General features: G+C 41.8%; 1 protein-coding gene across 1 annotated transcript in view; it reads left to right on the top strand.

Annotated features, from left to right (window-relative positions):
• LOC126091962 (death domain-associated protein 6-like) overlaps positions 1-21,339 on the top strand; it is a 167,349-nt gene that overhangs the window by 19,776 nt on the left and 126,234 nt on the right. Inside the window, exon 3 of the mRNA XM_049907311.1 lies at positions 9,503-9,588. Within this exon, the coding sequence (XP_049763268.1) occupies positions 9,503-9,588 (86 nt within the window). The remainder of the gene's footprint in view (positions 1-9,502; positions 9,589-21,339) is intronic.

Below are 21,339 nucleotides of genomic sequence, written 5' to 3'. Positions count from 1 at the left end.
CCCTGTATCCCTACAAGGTCTGGTAATGCCACTAAAATTAAATAACACTAATTCACACTGGTGGATGTTCTACCTGTTGCAGAGAATTGCAACTCTAAATCATTTACATAATTTAAACTACCAACCACTGGCTCACAGGGCACTTGTGTGAGTCGTTTTATGCGGCTGTAATGGTGTTCACATTCCGATGTTAACAATGGATGTGCTCCTCTGTTCATCTGTCTTCAGAAGCATCCTTCATTCTGTAGATTTTATTCCTCTCCCATTCTGGAACTAATCAGTCTTGAAGGGTCTCGGCTGGAATAAAAGGAATTATAGACAGCAGTTCAAGTCAGCTTTCCTTGGTATTGGGGTAGGTCTTGTAGCAAAAAACCAAATACGCTCACAAGTTCAAGAAATGTGTTGACCCATTTAAGAAGTTCATTATGGGTTATCAGAATTTTATTAATTGTTGATGATTTGGAAGTTTACCACCCACTGACTTACTGGATTCAATGTGAGAACTAGATTCCATTCAATAGTTTTTCTACCACAGTAATGATTAAAACATCATCACAGTTGTTGTTCCATATACACTGGTCACTTTTTTCTTTCAGAAGCCGCTTTCACCATCCACAAAGTTATTTATACAGTAAATAGCCCCCATAGTCCAAATTTGAATGGTACAACCTTGATATAGTGCAGACTGTATATATACATATACTGTTATTGTCACCAACACTTCTTCGCTGTCTTTACACTATGAAACAACTTGTTCTGTTCTGGCCAGTGTAACATCCACAGAAAAAAATCAGTTTGTTGAATTGTTGCTGACATTTTGACACAAAAAAAAAAAAAAAAAACTGCGCAGTTACACACGCCATTACATCTGCAGCCCCCCTCAGCGCTCGTGACTCTTTTGTGAATATATGCGTTTGGCCCCAAGCTATTGCAGCATCTACTTCCTTTTCTGTGCTGCAATCTCTCAACTCTGTAGTGCCTTCCTTCTCTTGCTCTCTATGTCTTGGTGGCAGCCTTTGATGTCAGCCCAGCTATTCCCTAGGTTCTGTTTTCCTTTCTTGTAACATTCTTTCAAACACCACCTTTTGGCCGGAGTAGTCTGTGTTCCTCTTTTGGGTTTGACCTTCATTTCCCAAATTTTTCTGTAGTGTGGACCGATTGTGGAAGAACACCTTAAATAGCTTGCATTTGGGAGGATGATAGTTCAAACCCGCGTCCGGCCATCCTGATTTAGGTTTTCTGTGATTTCCCTAAATTGCTTCAGGCAATTGCTGGGATGGTTCCTTTGAAAGGGCTCAGTGAGCTTCCTCCCCATCATTCCTGATTAGACGGAAGACCTCGCTGCTTGGTCTCATTCCCCAAATAAATCAACCAACCAACCAACCAACCTTAAATAGCACCTACAACATGCAGTGTTAAAGACCTGCTGTGCACAGCTCCTGTGTAGGCTATTATTGGCACTTCATAGCCAACACGGTAGCCAATTCGACATGGTGGGGTAGTTATGTGCCCTTGTGGTTGAGCCCCCTAACTGCTGATGCCTAAGCTGCTAGCTCCTCACTCACACCAAGGAGTAGATACCCATCTTTGTGAAGCATCAGGACTCCCAGCAGCAGCCTTTGTGCCAGATGGCCTTTGCTGTGGCTAGGCAGTGTCCTTGGGTAGAGCCCTTGATTGGAGTAGTTGGCATCAGGGTGGATGTTTCGCACATGAAACGTTAAATTTTATGAAAAAAATGGCCATTCTGACCTGGCTGTCTCTTCAGATAGGAATTGAAACTTCAATGCAGTCCGTAATCCTCTAATCAACAACTTTTCCAGGTTTGAAGGTGTTCCTAGCAAAGGGTCAGTTGCTGCTGAACACCTGGCTAACCACTTTTCCACAGAATTGATGTCCTCTTTTTATCTGGCTATCTTTGTACTGCGGAAACGACAAGTTGAAGAAATCCTCGTATGTTTCAATGTTTCATGTTCATCCTCCCCCTCCCCCCCCCCCCCCTCCCCCTGCCAGCCAAGCCAAATCTTATAATAAACCTTTCGTTGACTGGGAACTGCTTCAAGCTTTTGCCTCATCTCAAGATACTGCCCCAGGCCCATATCCAGTTCGTAATCAGATAATCCAACATGGCAAGGTAGTATTGTCATCCCATTCCTTAAACCAGGCAAAAATCCAATGCCTCTGTGCAGCTACCAATTGGTTAGCCTTACCAATGTGTTCTGTAAACTGCTTGAAAGGATGGTTGCCCACAGATTATGTCGGGTTCTTCAGTCTCGGGGCCTTTTGTCCCCATATTAGTGTGGTTTCCAGGAGGGACAATCCATAGCTGACCATCTGGCCCACCTGGGAACAGCAATCAAACAGGCTTTTTCTAAATGCCAACACATCATTGCAGTATTTCTGACCTACATAAAGTGTATGACAGTGTGTGGCATCATCACAGTGTACCTACCCTCCATGACTGGGGTTTTGAGGCTCGCTATGAATTTTTATTCATCAGTTTTTACCCCAACAGTTGTTCTGGGTTGGAGATGGTGCTTCACTAGCTCTCCATGGGCCCAAGAGAATGGTGTCCCACAGGGCTCTGTCCTGAGTATCCCACTCTACCGCATCATCATCAATGGACTAGTGCCCTCTATTGGATCACTGCTCACCCCTGTGCTGTATGCCAATGACTTTTACATTTGGTACAGATACCAGTCAGTAGCTCCAACTGAACACAGATTCCAAGGCGCCATCTTATGAGCTTCTGTTTGGGCCATTTCCAAGGCTTCCAGTTCTCTCACAAAAACGCATGTCATGCATTTATGTTGTCCTACCACAGTCCATCTTGACCCAGAACTTACTTAGATAATCAGTCTTGGGAAGTTGTTGCACAGTCCAATTTCTTGGGCCTCCTTTTTAATAAAAAGCTGACTTGAATCAGTCTTGGGAAGTTGTTGCACAGTCCAATTTCTTGGGCCTCCTTTTTAATAAAAAGCTGACTTGACTGCATCATCGTCATCAGTTGAAGACTAATTGTATACAGAAACTTAACACTCTCTGCTTCCCTGCCCATACCTTTTGGGATGTGAATTATGCCATTCTTCTCCATATTTACCAGGCCATGATCTTATTCTGACCGGACTGTGATGCCAGATTTGTGACTTAGTGGCATCTTTGGCTTTGAAATTATTAGATCCAGTCCATTGCATGGAGTTCATATGGCCACTGGAGCCATCTGGACTAGTCTTGTAGGCAGTCTCCTTGCCGAAGCAGGGATATTATATCTTCAGTTCTGATTGTACCAACTCATACTCTCCTATGCAGTCACCATTTGACAATTCCATAATTGTCCAATGTATCTCACTCTTTGCTTATGAGGGGCGTCGACGTTGTGATACCCATCGTCAGGTGGGATTACCAGTTGGAATGTGCCTAGCAGCCGTCTTGTCAGCATTTTTGCCTCTCCTTCACCTGCTTCTGCCTGCTCTCCCATCCCTTTCTTATTGTGTTTTAATGGCTCTTGGATGGAGTTTGTGTTCTTTTCTGCTGCACCCTATTTCCTATTTCAGACCTAGTACTTTGCTGAACAGTGGGTGCTTACTTGACTTAGAAGGAAACAGTCTTGGGACAGAATTGGATGCAATAAAAAATATTGCCATAAAAATGGCTATACAACCAAAGCAACTGATAATTTAGACACACAAATACATAAATATAAGACAACAAATTGCCATTTTAAGAAAGAAGAGAAAATATTTGACATCACCCCACACCCATGCCCTGTATCACAAAATTGTTAACCTCTTCAAAAAAACCAACAGTTGCATTCTCCACTAATAATAAATTTGGACATTCACTAGTCTACAACATAACAACAGAAAACCAAAAGTTCAACTGTAATGGGGTGTATAAAGTATCATGCTCCACTTGTCCTGCCTACTACGTGGGGAAAACAGACAGACATTTCAAAATATTTTTCCAAGAACATACAAATGTTTATTTGTTGACTTTTTTGGTATCGGATGATGGCACCACAAATTTGTTTAGTCTGGATGTTTTCAATGTATTTGCTTTTTCCGTTGTGGATATGGTGCACCTCTTGTCCAACCAGCTCCTTTGCCATTAGTTAGATTTTCTGTGTTCTGAATTCCCATCTCTTTTCTCGGATGAGTTAGGTTGTGCCATTAATTTTGCAGCTCACATTACTCTGAAATGTATGGCACACACTTTCCACGTGCTAGCCCTATTGATGAAGTGAAGTCAGAATTGGACAGGCCGACATCATTGGGGGTTGTACAGCCTATTGCATTGAGTGAATGGTCAATCCCCATCATGTTTCCTAAAAAACTGAATGGTCAGCTTCATCTCTGCGGCAACTTTTGAAGTTTTGGTTAATGCTCAGTCTATCATTGACGCCTACCCTTTGCCTCATCCAGATGATTTATTGGCTGCTTTGCCGGGGACCAATTTTTCTTCAGTATTTATCTATCTTAAGTCTGTTTACAGGTTCCAGTGGATGAGGGCTCTAAACAGCTCCTTGTGATTAGCAAGCCCGTGTGTCCCATTCAGAGTGGCTAGTGCCCTGTCGATATTTCAGCGTTCTTAAGAACAATTGATTTTTCCGTTCCAGGATGCATCAACTATCTCGATGACATTGTAGTGTTGGGTGCGTCCATGGAAGAGCATTTTCATATTTTACACACCTTGTTCATGGTCAACATACAACAGTGTTGAAATACGGTTTGGCCAAGTCATACTTTTTTCAGTTGTCTATTGTGTATTTGGGGTTTGAGGTTTCCTGAGATAGTGTTAAACCATTACATCATCATGTCATTGCAGCCACAGCTCTGCCTCACCCTACAAATGTCAAAGAACTCCAAGCATGTTTAAGTGACATTGCTTACTATCACAAATTTATGCTGGGTATAGCCGTATTGGCCCACTTGTTCTGTAAGTTGCTCCACAAGAACATTCCATTTCAGTGGATGCTTGCCTGTGAGTGCTTTTGAAATCTAAATTACATTCTGCTTCTTGTTTGGCTACTTTCTATCCTGGCCATCATCTGGTTGTGGCTATGGACGCCTCTTAGTATGGACATGAGGCAGGACAGTTCCGAATGCCCGAAAGCTTATGCTTCAAAAATGCTCAACTCTACTCCCAAGTTGAAAATGAAGCACTTGCTAATAAGCCCTGAGAAGTTCCATGTGCTCTTGTATGGGTCTGAGTTTGTTTAGGTTTAACCTTAGTACTGACCGCAAGCCCTTGGTTTCATTGTTTAATCCTTCTGCTTCATTGCCTGACAAAGCAGCACATAGTCTTCAGCGGTGGTTGTTGTTTCTGTCTTGCTACAACAATGAAATACATTTTCAGTCTTCTGTGCAACATGCTGATGCCAGTACACTGTCCTGGCTTCTGGTGGGGCAGGATCCTCCTTTTGATCAGGATGCACTCCTTTGTTTTCACTTTGGTGTTGAGGTGCAACATACAGTGGAAGGGTTTCCTATTACGGGCTCGCATATCGCAGCTGCCATCACTGTTGATCCAATTTTGTGCATGTTGTTCACCTCATTCAGCATGGTTGGCTAGACATGCCTCAGGACAGGGCTTTTGATCCTTTGCAGAACTGTTTTGCCCTACGTCACTCCCTTTCAGTGTTTGACGATGCTGTTCTCTTAGCTACATAGGGCCTGTTGGCTGAGGTTGTGATCCCGGCTGCCTGCAGAGGGATGTGCTTCAGCTCTCACATCAGGTACATTGGGTGCTCTTTGCATACCAAGTTATTGGCCATTTGGCATGTGTTTTGGCCCTGCATCGATGGTGGGATTGTACATCATGTTTTGGTGTGTTCTCAGTGTGCTCCCCAACAGGCTGCACAGCAGGTGACACGCTCTCTGCTATGATTCAGACCCTCTCCAACATTTCTTTTAGGGATGGATTGCCTTATGTGCCTGAGATGGATAACAATCTGCAGTTTGTGTCTCAGGCCTTCCATGATTTCCGCGTCCATCAAGGCATTCACCACGTGACTTCTGCTCCTTTTCACCCCCAATTTAATGCAAGGTGGAATATCTCATCTACAGGTTGAAGGTTCAGATGTAGAAGAACGTCACGGACTTCTCCACAGGCAGTGGAGACAGGGGCTTTGACTATTGACTGTTCCAGGAACCATTGAAAATTCGCAGGAGTTGAAGCACTTCCAAATAGCAATCTTTGAAATTAGAACAAACCTAAGTGAGTGTTTATCACAAAGTATCACTTGGACTGTTCGTCATCGGTAACTGTACGTAAGCCTCTCACAAATCTTTGTTTGAAAAGTATCTGCCCTATCCTAGTCTGTCCATCACTTTTACCATGTAAGGAAGAGGAAAAGAATCCACTACAGTTTGTGGGTTTACTGTTGCCTTAAAGTCAGAACACAGATGTAAAACACCTGATGGCTTCTTCAGAATGACAGTCTGATGCTCATTGGCTTGCAGAAACTGGTTGGATAATCCCATTGTCTTGCCATCTTTGCAATTCCTGATCAACTTGCTCACGTATTGCATGGGGACAGGTCGTACATAAAAAAAGTCATGGCTCTGTGTTTTCCTTCACAGCGATGTGTGCCTCAACGTCTTTTGCCCCGCGCTACAGCTGATTCAGATAGTTCCTTGTAGTTGCTACACAAGTCAGAAACGTTAGTGTTGGACACAACAACACTGATTTGTAACACATTGTACTGAATCCATAAATTGAACAAACTGAGTATGTTTGCACTGTTTCTAGAAATGAGTGCATGAAAAGAAACACATTTAGTCACTCCCTGAAAAGTTGCTGTCAAACTACAAATGCCAAGGACAGGTATTTCTTGTCAGTTTTAGGCAGGCAAAACATAAGTAGGCTGCTGTAGTGGCGAGCTACCAATTCTGGCATAAGTGTCATTATTTATCAGGGAAATAGAAGTACCAGTGTCCATCTGTAACTTTATTATCTGTTCTTTCATCTTTTAATGAAAAAAAAAAAAAATTGGGGAAACATCTGACAATTTTGCTAGCTATGGCAGTACCTCAACATCTTGCAACAGTTCATAGAGCTAAGTGCCACGTGAGAATGACCACTGTCATTTTGAAAAGCGGTACCATGATATTGTCATATGGGAGTAAAATGTGAAGACATGGAGTGTTTGTAACAAATCATTGTGCCATCATGGTTCCCACAGACACTACCGTCCATGATCAGAAGTCATACCCCATGGCTCCCCATAGCATGATAGCTACAGTAACACCACTTTGCCTCTCCTAAATGTTGGAAGAACTGCGCCCTCTGCCCAAGTCACTGCTGTTCTTGCTGATGATCATCATCAGGTGTACAGCAGAATTGTGATTCATCGCTGAACACAGTGCTACACCATACATCAGTAGTCCATGCTTCTCAGTCATGACACCACTGTAAATGCAGCTGTTTGTGTGCTGATGTTAACAGCACCCTACTACATGTGGGACAGTAAGTCCTTAGACCCATTGCTGCCAGACTCCAACCAATGGTGCAGCATGGCACAGCCTGTTGCAGGGAGTCAGTTGCTTGTTGTCAGATGGTAGGCACAGATGAGAAGGGGTTACGATGGGTTCTGTGCGCACTATATCGATCCTACCTTGTGGTAGTCAGACACGGTCAGTTTGAAGCTTGACAATGAGTATGCTTGGCGACATGTTCCCATGCAGCCCAATAGGGCAACACTGTCACATCCAAATGCTGCCAAAATCTGGATCCAGTCGACCAACAGGATCCCCATGATTAAACCCCTTTTAAACTCTAACACATACTGACAACACAAGAGTACAAAGCACCTCTGCATCCTTCAGAGTTCAGCTTTTCTCTGTGTTCATCACACTTATACATGACGTCCCAGAAGAAATGGTCAATATTGAAGGATATGACAGAAATGATCATTTGAAGCAAAAAGTGTAGTGAATGTGGGCTCTAGAATGAATACCTTAAGAGCTATGAGCATTACTTCATCTTCAATACTGTGAATGAAACATATTCTCTTGTACTGCAGGCTTTTTGCTTTCCACACTTTGAGAGGTGGTAGTATGGAAAAAAACTGCAGTAAATGGGACTCTAAAATACATACCTTAATATCAGTGAGCATTTGTTCATCTGTGTTCCATCAAACACATCTCTTCTACTGAACAATTGTTAATTGCTCTCAAGGATGCATTTTAGAGCCCATGTTAACTACACATTTCTTTCTTGTTTTGGTCCATACTACTACTGCCAAAATACAGAAAGCTAAGGGCTTGCAGTAGAATAGATTTGTTTCACATTATTGAAGATGAAGAAATGCTCAAAGCTCTCTAGGTGTGCACTTTAGAACCCATATGTACTAGACAGTTTAGCATTGAATGACCATTCATTTATTACCCCTGAATATTGACCATTCCTCTTGGGATACCCATGTACCGTACCAGACCTGGTAATGACACTAAACACAAACGAAACTAATGAACTCTGGTGGCCACAGAGAGCTGTGACTCTCAATCATTTACATATCCACCGATGGTGTGTAATGTATGAAGTTACACTGACACTTGACCATGTCCTCTGGGTGCTTCACATTCTTGTTAGGCAGTGTATTTGTAATGATCCACTTGTTCTTTTGGCATTGAAACACTATAGAAGCTGAATATTCAGTGCGCATTTCTTAGATTTTATTTATCTTCTTATCTCTGCTTGTGACTACAATAATTAGCATTGTATTTGCTGATCCAAAGATGTAAGTGAAATCTGAGCAGATGGTGTTTACAACCCCTCTCCCGTTCTGTAACACTTTTCAGCTGTCCTTACTTTCTGAGACCATGCACTCAGTTCAGTTGATAGCACATATTTTGAGACCTCAAGAAGTCACTAAATTCCTATTGGAGGGAAATGTGTAGGGTAAAAGTCATAGAGGGTGATCAAGAGATGAATACAGTAAACAGATTCCAAAGGATGTAGGTTGCAGTAGTTATTCAGACATTAAGAGGCCTGCACAGGATAGAGTAGCATGGAGAGCTGCATGAAACTAGTCTTCGGACTGAAGACCATGCACATGCTTGCTCTCGCACTTGCATGTCGCCCTCCCTCCCCACCACACACACACACACACACACACACACACACACACACACACACAGTCTTCCCCTATTTCTGTTTCTTAGATGTTAAGTTTCACTTTGCGTTTTCCTTTGCTCTTGTAGTATCATCAGTTTCTTATTTTGGCTGGCAGATTGTTCTGCCAATTTCACAAAATTCTCAATTTCTTGTTTGGCTGGCAGATTTGTTCTGCCAATTTCACAAAATTCACCCACAGGCTCTGAGTCAATAGTGTTCAGATCAAGAAAGATTATCCTCATTCACCTAGCATTGACACAGATGTAACTACCATCCATTCACATGCAGTTTACTTACTTTAAGTTTTTGCTTGCTGGGAAATTGATGATTGGATTATATGCAATTGCAGGCATAATTTTGATGAAATTTCTCTTCTTACATTTTACAGTGCCTTCAGAGAAGAATCACAAAACTAGAACAAAAAGAAGTAGACTGGGATGAAGAAAACGACTCCACGTACATACAGTTGCAAAGGTGAGTTTTATGTTTTTTTTTTTGGGGGGGGGGGGGAGGTAGGGGGCCAAGCAGTGAGCTCATCGGTCCTGTCAGATCAGGGAAGGCATATGAGACGGAGAGGGAGAGGGGGGGGGGGGAGAGAGAGAGAGAGAGAGAGAGAGAGAGAGAGAGAAGGTTGGGATATGTTTTAACACAGCATATGTAAAAAAAATTTTAATGGCTTTTGCGGCCACTTGATGATGTATTACCTGTTGGATTTGTCTCAGGATCTTTGGCCTGTGTTTGTACAATGATTTTTCTAATGTTTTGTCAGCATGAATGGCAAGAATTGTCGGGGATTCACCCCCTGCCATCAGCAATGGCAGGTAGGCGCCACATTATACTGCATTAGGGAGCTTTGTTTCACACTTCAGTCTGTAAATATGAAGTGTGTAATCAGTTACAAAGGCTGGGTAGCTAAGTGGGTAACTGTCTGGTTAGACTCCAAAGATTTATGATATAATACTCAGTTGATCTTGGGACTTTTTTCTGTCAGTTAGTGCCTTGTTCATGTCTAACAGCAATTTGTGTATGAGAGAAGTAAATTTCCAGTCACCATTAATCAATAATTCTGACCTCTTTTGTTTAAATTGCGAAGTCAGAATAACCATGTATGTCTTTGTTGATGTAGAATTTGTTTCCTTCTGCAACTTCTTCTGTGCTGGAAGCTGAATAGATCTGTCATAAAATTCAATCTTCCAAGAAATGATGTAGAGCGTTTCTTCTTTAAGAAAAATATATTGGCCACCTCTTTACAGTACTGGCACCTCATACAGTATTTTCTGGCAAACAAGCTGTATCTATTAAAATTTCATATGATATTAATTGACATTCATTCTCACTTGAATGACAATTACAGAAAAGTGACAGCAGAAACTGCTTGTGCTCTTCCTGTGGTGTCATTGTTATTGTCACAGCAGTTCTTCTTTCATGGCACACACCATACCTCCAAGGCAGGACCCAAAAACAAGAAATAAACGACCCAAACAGCAGGTTCTACGAAATGGTAGTGAAAGTGCTATCATCATCCCAGCTTCCGGATACACACATCTATCTGCTCCAGAATACATGCACATAAAGGAAATAATTTTCTGAACAGCATACTATACTATATTATTACTTAAATGAAACTTTTATGGTGGCGCTCATTATTTGTTGTTTTAGTAGTTACTGTGCAATGTACAACTTCACCAACCTGCATTGTTGCAATGAGCCGGAACATTTGTGACTGAGTAACAATTAATCCACAGTTCATCTCAAATACATTGAGATATATTCAGAACATTAGCACATATACACACTTGCACATTTAAAATAGTTCACTGACATAATAGTTTTCATTACTATAGCACCCCAGCGAAAGGAGGAGCAGCTATGAGCTGGATTGGTGCAAGTGCGTAGTGAGGTGAGGGAGAGCCTGGGAGGCTCCAGAGAAAGGTGGCTGCAAAGTTAACAGTTTGTGTATGGAAGCATCTTTGCTGTGTGCTACACCAAATCAGTGGCCATGTGGCCACAGAGTTCCGCTGCTTGCACACCCTAGTTGCTAATGCAGAGTCTCCATTGTATGCTCATTACGCAAACCAGCAGCATAGCCTCCATGCCAGTGGTGTCTACCCTCGACACTGCTGTACCTGCTGCAGCCCTGGATGGTGCCTCAGTTGTGTCACAGTGTGGGGAAGCCCACCACGATGAGATACCCATCCTGGGATGGGGGAAGATGGCTGGTGTGTCTCCTGGACAGGTGTTAGATGTGCTGCTGGAGCAGGGGTGGATTGGCCTCTGTGTCATGGCACTAAGTCTGGGAGGGACCTGCTGTATAGAGCTGTTGCCTTGCCATGGCTTTTAATGGGCTGCTTCTACTGGCACTTCCATCTGACAGCCTCGATGGGCACAGTCTCATTGTCCAGGTAGAGCTGTGAGATGAATAATTTCATTACAAAATGTCCATTACTTATAGTCGGCAGCGTGTGCTTGTTGTGCATATGTGCCGCTAGCAGTCATGAGCCCTAAAACACCACTGCTACTGCCATGGTGGAAAACTGCCTTGTCTCTTGCTGCACGAGTATGTGCAATACCAGTGAGTCCGCTGCTTCAGACAACCTGCCTCACAACGTTGTGTCAGCCTTGTTGAATTATTGCAGCAACAATATCCCGTGCCCGTCTGTTGTCGCTGCTGCTGCAATACACTGCTCTAGCTCACACTCATATGTCCATATATAGTCGGCACACTGCATTACATATGTAGCCAAGACATTACTTGTATCTGCCCAATTGATGTACTACAAAGTTACACAGTTGTGAGTCAGAATGATTGTTTGATCACCACTATAGTATTTTGTGATAGTACAGGGTGCAACGATGTTCTTGGTGCGTTAAGCACATTGCATAGTAAAGCAATACTTTTCACAGTAACAAATGTCCAGTCACTAATGACAAAGTAAAGCACTCAGTGTAAGAGAGTTCACCATGAATGATACATTCCTTGACTCAAAAAACCACATCCCAAGCCAAACTTGACCTAGGTTAATACCAACAATTTAAACTGCATGACAGGCATTCTGCAGCCCCATTGCACTTAACTGTGTACCATTCGTTACAACATTCTTGTCTCAGAAACACCAACAACAGTGCCCACTCACCTGGGTAGTGATGTTGTACATTCCAAAAGGTAAGCAAAGTAAAATTGGGGACTGACTGACTGCTTACGAAATTAGAAATGGAAAGCCAAACTCCCATTGTTAAAAATAAATCTGCTCTTATGGTGTGTGCCTTCAACAAGCTGAAGAACATTCCTTTCAAGAATTACCAGTAAGTGCAACAAATACTGCATCTCATTGTGTTTATGTCCTTATTTTTTATGTGATTAAAAAAATTAAAACATCTTAGAGACCACTGAACTCATTTAAATAACAAATAAAAACAAACATATGGAAATATTTAATACAAAACAAAACCTTTCCTGTGTAACACCATCAGTACTAAAAATTTAGTGATGATTTTTAATATGTCAAATGAATTATAATTTGGGCATGTGTTTTTTACACCGATAATCCTATAAGTTTCCTCCTGCAAAGGATGAAACCATTTCCTTTACCATGAAACTGCTTTTGCCTTTAATAGACTTTCTTACTCAAGAGTAAAAAATGAAGAAAAGAATCACACTTTCGTAGTGGTGTAATATGGGGCTCTGCAGAATAACATGTTACATTTTTATCCTCTTATGCTGATGCACATGTAAACTGCAAATGTAGTCTGGGTAAACTGAAAATGTAGTCTGGGTAAACTGAAACTGTAGTCTGGGTATTTGTAAGTGTGGAACATCCCACTGTGTGCACTTTGGTTTAGCATATGTGCAAATGAGGTGTAAAAGCCGCCAGCTCCGGAGATTGACAAGGCGCTACGGTGATTACATGTCTCCACCTACTGGAGAGGCTTGCTTATCCTTTGGTGTTGCCTTGGTAGTCCCAGAGAATAGGGGCCACTGGCAAGAATGTAAACGTTTGAACAGTTGAGTGTCAGATTTGTGAACTGTAATTCCGACTTGGCTGTCAGATGTCAAAGCGTCAGAGATATGCCACAGCTTATGAAACATCTGCATCACTCATCATTGTAAAAGTAAAAGTACTGTATAAATATTGCTCTTACAATACAGAAGAGTTATTGAAAAATAGTTTACACCATTTAGTACTTTGGACAGAGAGAAGTGTTCTTCCAGCATACACCCCCACTACAGAAGGTGAAGAAATTACATGCACCGTATACCATGAAGGGAGCAAACTTCTAGAATGGTGCTTCACACACACACACACACACACACACACACACACACACACACACACACACACACACTGGCCACTGGCAGACCCTTTAGAAGTGGAATACACCACATCACGTCTTTCCATTAACATCTTGTGAAATGACCACAGAAGGAAAATGAATGAAATTTGAATTCGTATAGAATCTTACTGTCACACATCCCTCCCACGTACTATGAGAACTATTTGTGAAGTTGTAATTATCACCTTGAAACAATCAAGTTGTCACAATGAAACTAAGTGATGTTGTCAGCCCTTGTCTACATATTCACCCTTGCTGTGTCACATTTTTCCCAGTGGTAGATGACTTGGGAGAGATCTGGTTGTAGAAGTCTACATTTTGGCTGTTCTGGAAGGGTTACACCTTGAAAATCATGTTGTTATCTTTCAGGAAATGACATGCATACCATGGTTTCATCATCCTAGGAAAGAGCAAGAAATCTGCGAATGCCATTTCAGGATGTGAATGAGGCAGAATGCAAAATTTGGTAGCCCAGGCAAAATGCAAAATTTGGTAGCCCAAAGAAGTAGCAGGTGTAACTGAATCCAGTACATAATGATCTGGAGCATCAAGGCAAAATGCAAAATTTGGTAGCCCAAAGAAGTAGCAGGTGTAACTGAATCCAGTACATAATGATCTGGAACATCATCATGGAATAAAAATTGCTCCGTTGATAGCTTCCTGTGAAGATTCAGCTTGACAGCCCCCCCTGAAATGTCATTGGGAGATTTCTGCAGTATGCTTCTGTGTTGGTTTGCCCCTTATGAGCGTAATCTGTTAGCACCACACCATGCTACTCCCATAAAACACTTAATATCATGTTGCACATTGATGGTTGGATCTTCACCCTTGTCACAGTAGTGAATCCACAGTTTTCCATTGCTTGCATGACCCATTTTTATAGGGTGGTCATACCGATACAATCAACACTTATACATTATGTTTACATGGCTAAAGAAGTCATCTGGATTGAGCTACCACCATTGCAGTATGTTTGTTCCTGCCTCGGTTCAATAGATTTTTTGAATGGATGTGAACAATCAAACAGCTCAGTGGGCAATGACTTTTCTTATGTTCAAAATGCCCGGCAAGATGTTGAAAACTGATCAGTGACTGATTTTCACTATTTTTACTACCACCGCAAGTGCAATACACCAGTATTGGAGCATTTGTGTCTCCATTTCCCTTGCAATTCCCAGTTATTCACAGAGGGATGGTCTGCCACATTGTTATTCATCATTCAGGCTCCTTTGACTGCACTGGAAATGTCTGTGCCACCTAAATACTGTACAATATGATGGTACATTGCTGAAGTACATTGCCATCGGAATTGTTGCAATGTCGTTCTCCAAATTCAGAGAATTAATTATTCCACAGTACTCCAGTTTATGAATGGCTTGTGCTGTTTTGTTTTGACTCGTCTGGTGGCAAGCCAGTGTACTGTGTTAGTGAATAGAAAAGGAAAGGAAGAACATTTTAGTGGTATTTGAAATACCCTCTATTTGTAGAGTTTAGACATACGTGTAGATACAGATATCATTGTTACATGTAGATATAGATTTCACTGTTACTATGTCAAATGAATGCACGCTCTTGGGATTTCGAGCATATTGATCTGTGCTGTACAATATCTTTCTGTATATTATCTTACTGGGGACTGTTGAGTATTATTGTGAGACTGTCCTGCTGACTAAAGAAATATGAGATGAATTGTATGGCTTGCCTGTGAGACTTCTGTGTAGGTAGCCACTTTGGTAAAGGTCCACACTGACAACAATTATGAAGAACCATTCAGATTTATTTTGCTTGGAGCTTCCTTTGTGGATGAACTACTTTTTGTGGTACTCTTCCAGTAATTGTAATGTACCTACCTCAAAAATAAATTTACTCGCAGGAAAATTAAAGAGACCTTTAAAGAGACCTTTGGAGAGAAGAGAACCACTTGTATGAATATCAAGAGCTCAGATGGCAACCCAGTTCTAAGCAAAGAAGGGAAGGCAGAAAGGTGGAAGGAGTATATAGAGGGTTTATACAAGGGCGATGTACTTGAGGACAATATTATGGAAATGGAAGAGGATGTAGATGAAGACGAAATGGGAGATAAGATACTGCGTGAAGAGTTTGACAGAGCACTGAAAGACCTGAGTCGAAACAAGGCCCCGGGAGTAGACAACATTCCATTTGAACTACTGATGGCCTCGGGAGAGCCAGTCATGACAAAACTCTACCATCTGGTGAGCACGATGTATGAGACAGGCGAAATACCCTCAGACTTCAAGAAGAATATAATAATTCCAATCCCAAAGAAAGCAGGTGTTGACAGATGTGAAAATTACCGAACTATCAGTTTAATAAGTCACAGCTGCAAAATACTAACGCGAATTCTTTACAGACGAATGGAAAAACTGGTAGAAGCCGACCTCGGGGAAGATCAGTTTGGATTCCGTAGAAATGTTGGAACACGTGAGGCAATACTGACCTTACGACTTATCTTAGAAGAAAGATTAAGAAAAGGCAAACCTACGTTTCTAGCATTTGTAGACTTAGAGAAAGCTTTTGACAATGTTAACTGGAATACTCTCTTTCAAATTCTGAAGGTGGCGGGGGTAAAATATAGGGAACGAAAGGCTATTTACAGTTTGTACAGAAACCAGATGGCAGTTATAAGAGTCGAGGGGCACGAAAGGGAAGCAGTGGTTGGGAAAGGAGTAAGACAGGGTTGTAGCCTCTCCCCGATGTTATTCAATCTGTATATTGAGCAAGCAGTAAAGGAAACAAAAGAAAAATTCGGAGTAGGTATTAAAATTCATGGAGAAGAAGTAAAAACTTTGAGGTTCACCGATGACATTGTAATTCTGTCAGAGACAGCAAAGGACTTGGAAGAGCAGTTGAACGGAATGGACAGTGTCTTGAAAGGAGGATATAAGATGAACATCAACAAAAGCAAAACGAGGATAATGGAATGTAGTCAAATTAAGTCGGGTGATGCTGAGGGAATTAGATTAGGAAATGAGACACTTAAAGTAGTAAAGGAGTTTTGCTATTTAGGGAGTAAAATAACCGATGATGGTCGAAGTAGAGAGGATATAAAATGTAGACTGGCAATGGCAAGGAAAGCGTTTCTCAAGAAGAGGAATTTGTTAACATCGAGTATAGATTTAAGTGTCAGGAAGTCGTTTCTGAAAGTATTTGTATGGAGTGTAGCCATGTATGGAAGTGAAACATGGACGATAACTAGTTTGGACAAGAAGAGAATAGAAGCTTTCGAAATGTGGTGCTACAGAAGAATGCTGAAGATAAGGTGGGTAGATCACGTAACTAATGAGGAGGTATTGAATAGGATTGGGGAGAAGAGAAGTTTGTGGCACAACTTGACTAGAAGAAGGGATCGGTTGGTAGGACATGTTTTGAGGCATCAAGGGATCACAAATTTAGCATTGGAGGGCAGTGTGGAGGGTAAAAATCGTAGAGGGAGACCAAGAGATGAATACACTAAGCAGATTCAGAAGGATGTAGGTTGCAGTAGATACTGGGAGATGAAGAAGCTTGCACAGGATAGAGTAGCATGGAGAGCTGCATCAAACCAGTCTCAGGACTGAAGACCACAGCAACAACAACAACCTCATTGTCTCAACCCTTCAGATAGTTGTGATAGACACCAGTGATTAACGAAAAGTCATGTAACCAAAGATTGTTAAATGTTTTTGCCTGTCTCTAAGTGTACTTTATTTGTTTATGTAGGTCATCAGCTTCTTTGTTGAGGATATCTGTTTCTGCAGTTTGTCTTACATCTTTCAGCAATTTTCTAATCATGTGATCCCCTGTGCATTAACTGCATTGTGTGCTGTCCAGTGAAATAAATGTGACCACCCGTCAAAAGCCTAAATAACCACCTTTTGCAGTGCAAGACATGCAAGAAGAGAGTCAGTGAGGTTCTGGAAGATACCAACAGGGATGTGGAATCACACTAACCCCAATGCCGTGGCCAGGTGCTGTAGGTTTCATGTTTGAGGAGCCACGGCATGAAAGCCTGATTGGGGTGGCCCCAAAAATCCTTGATTGGGTTTAAATCTGGGGAGTTTGGTGGCCAGAGGATTATGGTAAACTGATCCTAGTGCTCTTGGAACTGCACACGTACATTGCGGGCTGTGTGACATGTTGCATTGTCCTGCTGGTAGATGCCATCATGCCGAGGAAAAATAAACTGCAAGTGGGGTTGGACACGGTCCCCAAGGATAGATTTATACTTATGTTGATCCATTGTGCCTTCCACGATGACAAGACCGCCCAGGCAACACCATGAAAACATTTCCCAGACCATAACACTCGCTCCTGGTTGTAGGTTGTGTGCTATTAGACATTTCATGCAGTACACACCAACAGTCATCTGTTCAGTGGAGCATAAAATGTGATTCATGTGAAAAGGCCACCGGTTGCCACTCTGTGGATGTCCAGTTGTGATATTGGCTGTCACCAGTGAACAACAGTCACCGTGGATGCGTGAACCAGGCACCTGCTGTGGAGGCCCAATGCAGCAATGTTTGCTGAACGGTTCTTGAGGAGACAGTTGGTAGCCTCTTGGTTCATCTGGGCAATCAGCTGTTCAACTGTCACACGTTTGTTCACCCATACACATCTCCTCAGCTATCATCTGCCCTTGTCCTCTACGGTATCTAGTGCACCACAATTGCCTTAGTGCCAGTTTTGGATAGTGCCATTTTGTCGTGCACAGTATACCTTAACCATGGCGACAAGTGAACAGTTTACAAACTTAGCCATTTCAGAAATGCTTCCACCCTCGGCCAGAAAGCCATTGATAATACCCTTTTGGACATCAGCTAAATTGCTCCATTTCTTCATTATGACAATGGCTGCACTGTTATGGCATCCCTCTGACACGCTTTATGTACTCTTCACTGGAAGTGCTATCATCTTTCGTCTGTGAGTGGTTATTGCATGTTGATGTTGAAAGTAGACATTGGTCATGTTACTGTGACTAGACCATGTATGTGAACAGCTACAGTTAGAGAAACAGATGTTATACACGAGTTGATACATAAAACGCCTATAAACTATGAAAATCTTTCAGATTTTTGGAACTTTGTGTGGCTATGAATTGTCATACAGGATTCAACAGCATTATGAAGTAATACAAAAAACATGATACTGTAATGTTCCTCTTTTCAACTCCACTTTGGCTGAAGTGAAGACACTCTCATTCCTTGTAACAGTTACTCATTATTAAAACTTGCAACATGAAATTAGACTGGTTGCTGTTTTTGTGTATTTTTTGGAAAGCACAACAATGGTTCACAACCTAGCCATTCGCAAAGCTCTTACAGATTAACATGATCTCTCTCTCTCTCTCTCTCTCTCTCTCTCTTGCTTCTTCATCTGTGTGTTTGGTGATGTATTCACTTACTGTAAAGAAAGTTTACATAGCTATTTTCTTCCCATCCCCTGTTCTCTTTAATTGTGGTGAATGAACTTCATTGATGAAGAGCCATGTGTTTAACCACTGCCATCAAATTGTTCCAGCCATTTTCTATGACTATATCGATGTTGCATGTCATTTAAGAGTCTGCCTCCCCAGCTGAATGGTCAGCATAGGTGGTTGTCATGCAGAGGACCCATGTTTGATTCCTGATACTGCCAAGGAGTTTTTCTTGGTGGGAGGATGGTACAGGGTACACTGAGTCTCGTGATATCAATTGAGTAGCTACTTGATTGAGTAGTAGTAGCACCATTGTCTGGAAAGTTTGCAAAACAGCTAGAAGAGCAGTTTGCTAACCACATGCCTCACCATACCTCATCTGCATGATGCCACAAAGCACAGGATAAATAGTGGTTGGTACACATTCCTTGGGCCTTCAAGGTTGGACGAGGAGCTCATTTTTATATCAATTGTGACCTACTAGGACTATTCAGAAAATAAGAAATTCAGCCTTCAGTTGCAAGGTAAAATTTTTTTAGTTTACCTAGGTTTCGATGCCAATAATGATAACTTCTTCAGAACAAAAAGTAAATTATTTTGAGTGCCAAACATTGCCCATGTCACAGAATAAAACTAATACAGAATGAAGATGCATAATCATAAGATTATGTCTGTCAGTACTAAAAACAATAAGAAAAATGTAGATGGAGCTACACCGGGCCATCCTCTGACCAATTTAAGGCAAGCATAATTTGAGATATCTTGGCGTCCTTCTTCAACTCAGCAAAGAGATCCTGGAGTGCAGTGAGACAGTCACTATCTTCATCAAAGTCTTGATGGTCTTGCACAGGGTTTCTTGAGAGACAGTCGGCATCTTGGTGTTTTCTCCCACTTTTTTACACTATGGTAATGTCATACTCTTGAAGACGTAGTGCCCACCTGACAAGTCATCCTGTTGGATCCTTAAGACCTGTCAACCAACAGAGTGAAAGATGGTCTGTAACAACTGTGAACGGCTGTCCATAGAGATAATGTCGAAATCTGCATGTGGCCCAGATCACAGCAAGACATTCTCTTTCTGTAGTTGAATAGTTCCTCTCAGCGTTTGTAAGTGTCCTAGAAGCATAGGCTATAACCTTCTCTTTTCCATCTGAAATTTGCACCAGAGCAACACCGATCTCATACCCATTGGCATCTGTGTGTAGTTCTGTAAGTGCTCTCTCATCATACAGACCAAGTACAGGGTCAGTCGTCAGAGCTTTTCACAGCACATTGAAAGAATCTTGTTGAGCACCACCCCAGATAAATTTAGTATCGGCTTTAAGAACTCTTGGAGTGGCCTGGCTTTGATACAAAAGTCTTTGATAAAACGACGGTAATAACAATATAATCCGAGGAAACTTCTCACATCTCTAATACTTTTAGGAATAGGAAATTCTGTTACAGCTCTCACCTTTTCTGGGTCTGACTGCACACCTTCGTTTGACACAAGGTGTTCAAGTATTTTGATTTCTTGTGTGGCAAAGAGACACTTTCTTGGATTAAGTTTCAGTCCACCTTGTTGGAGACTCTTAAGAATGGGCTCAGTCTTTTTATATGTTCATCAAAGGTCTCTGAGAACACTATAATGTCATCTAAATAACAAAGACACATTGTCCACTTCAGGTGACATAGAAGATTATCCATCATCCATTCAAAAGTTGCTGGTGAATTACTGAAACCAAACGGCATTACCTTAAACTCATACAGGCCCTCAGGGGTGATGAATGCAGTTTTCTCATGATCAACCTCATCTACTTCGATTTGCCAGTATCTTGAGTACATGTCCATGGTTGAGAAAAACTTAGCTCCCTTCAGACAATCTAGTGTATCGTCAATTCGTGGGAGAGGGTAAAAGTCCTTTTCAGTTATCTTATTAAGCTTCCTGTAATCAACACAAAAGCACCAACTGCCATCCTTTCTTCTGATGAGGACCAATGGTGATGATCATGGGCTCTGGAAAGGCTGAATGATGTCACTTTTCATCATTTTCTCTACCTCATCATGAATTATCTGACACTCCGTTGCTGACACATGGTATGCTCTCTGGCTTATTGGTTGATGGTCTCCAGTGCTAATCCGGTGCTTCACCGTCGATTTGTCTAATTTGTTCTTCACCTGTGGACTGAAACATTCAGAGAACTTTTGAAGAATAGCAAGTAGCTTCTCCTGTTGTTCCTTAGTGAGATCTGGTGATCGTCGAGCTAGAAGATCTTGTCCCATAGTGCCCACAGACTCGGCATGGGAGGTTTCTATGACACTCAGCTGTTCTTCAATTAATGGCTAAGTGTTTGCTTCGCACATGCGTCTTGGAAGGATCTGTGGTTCTCAGTGACAATTAACTATCCACAAATCACCGAATCCGTTCTTAACTAAGATGACAGAGGCTGGGATGACCAAGTTATTCATCAGTGGTATGCTTCTCTTACATTCCACTACAA

This window comes from Schistocerca cancellata, chromosome 7 (assembly GCF_023864275.1).
Source record: "Schistocerca cancellata isolate TAMUIC-IGC-003103 chromosome 7, iqSchCanc2.1, whole genome shotgun sequence".
In the NCBI taxonomy this organism is placed as follows: domain Eukaryota; kingdom Metazoa; phylum Arthropoda; class Insecta; order Orthoptera; family Acrididae; genus Schistocerca; species Schistocerca cancellata.
Note: the sequence above shows the minus strand (reverse complement) of the source record. Positions and strands in the feature narration are given on the sequence as shown.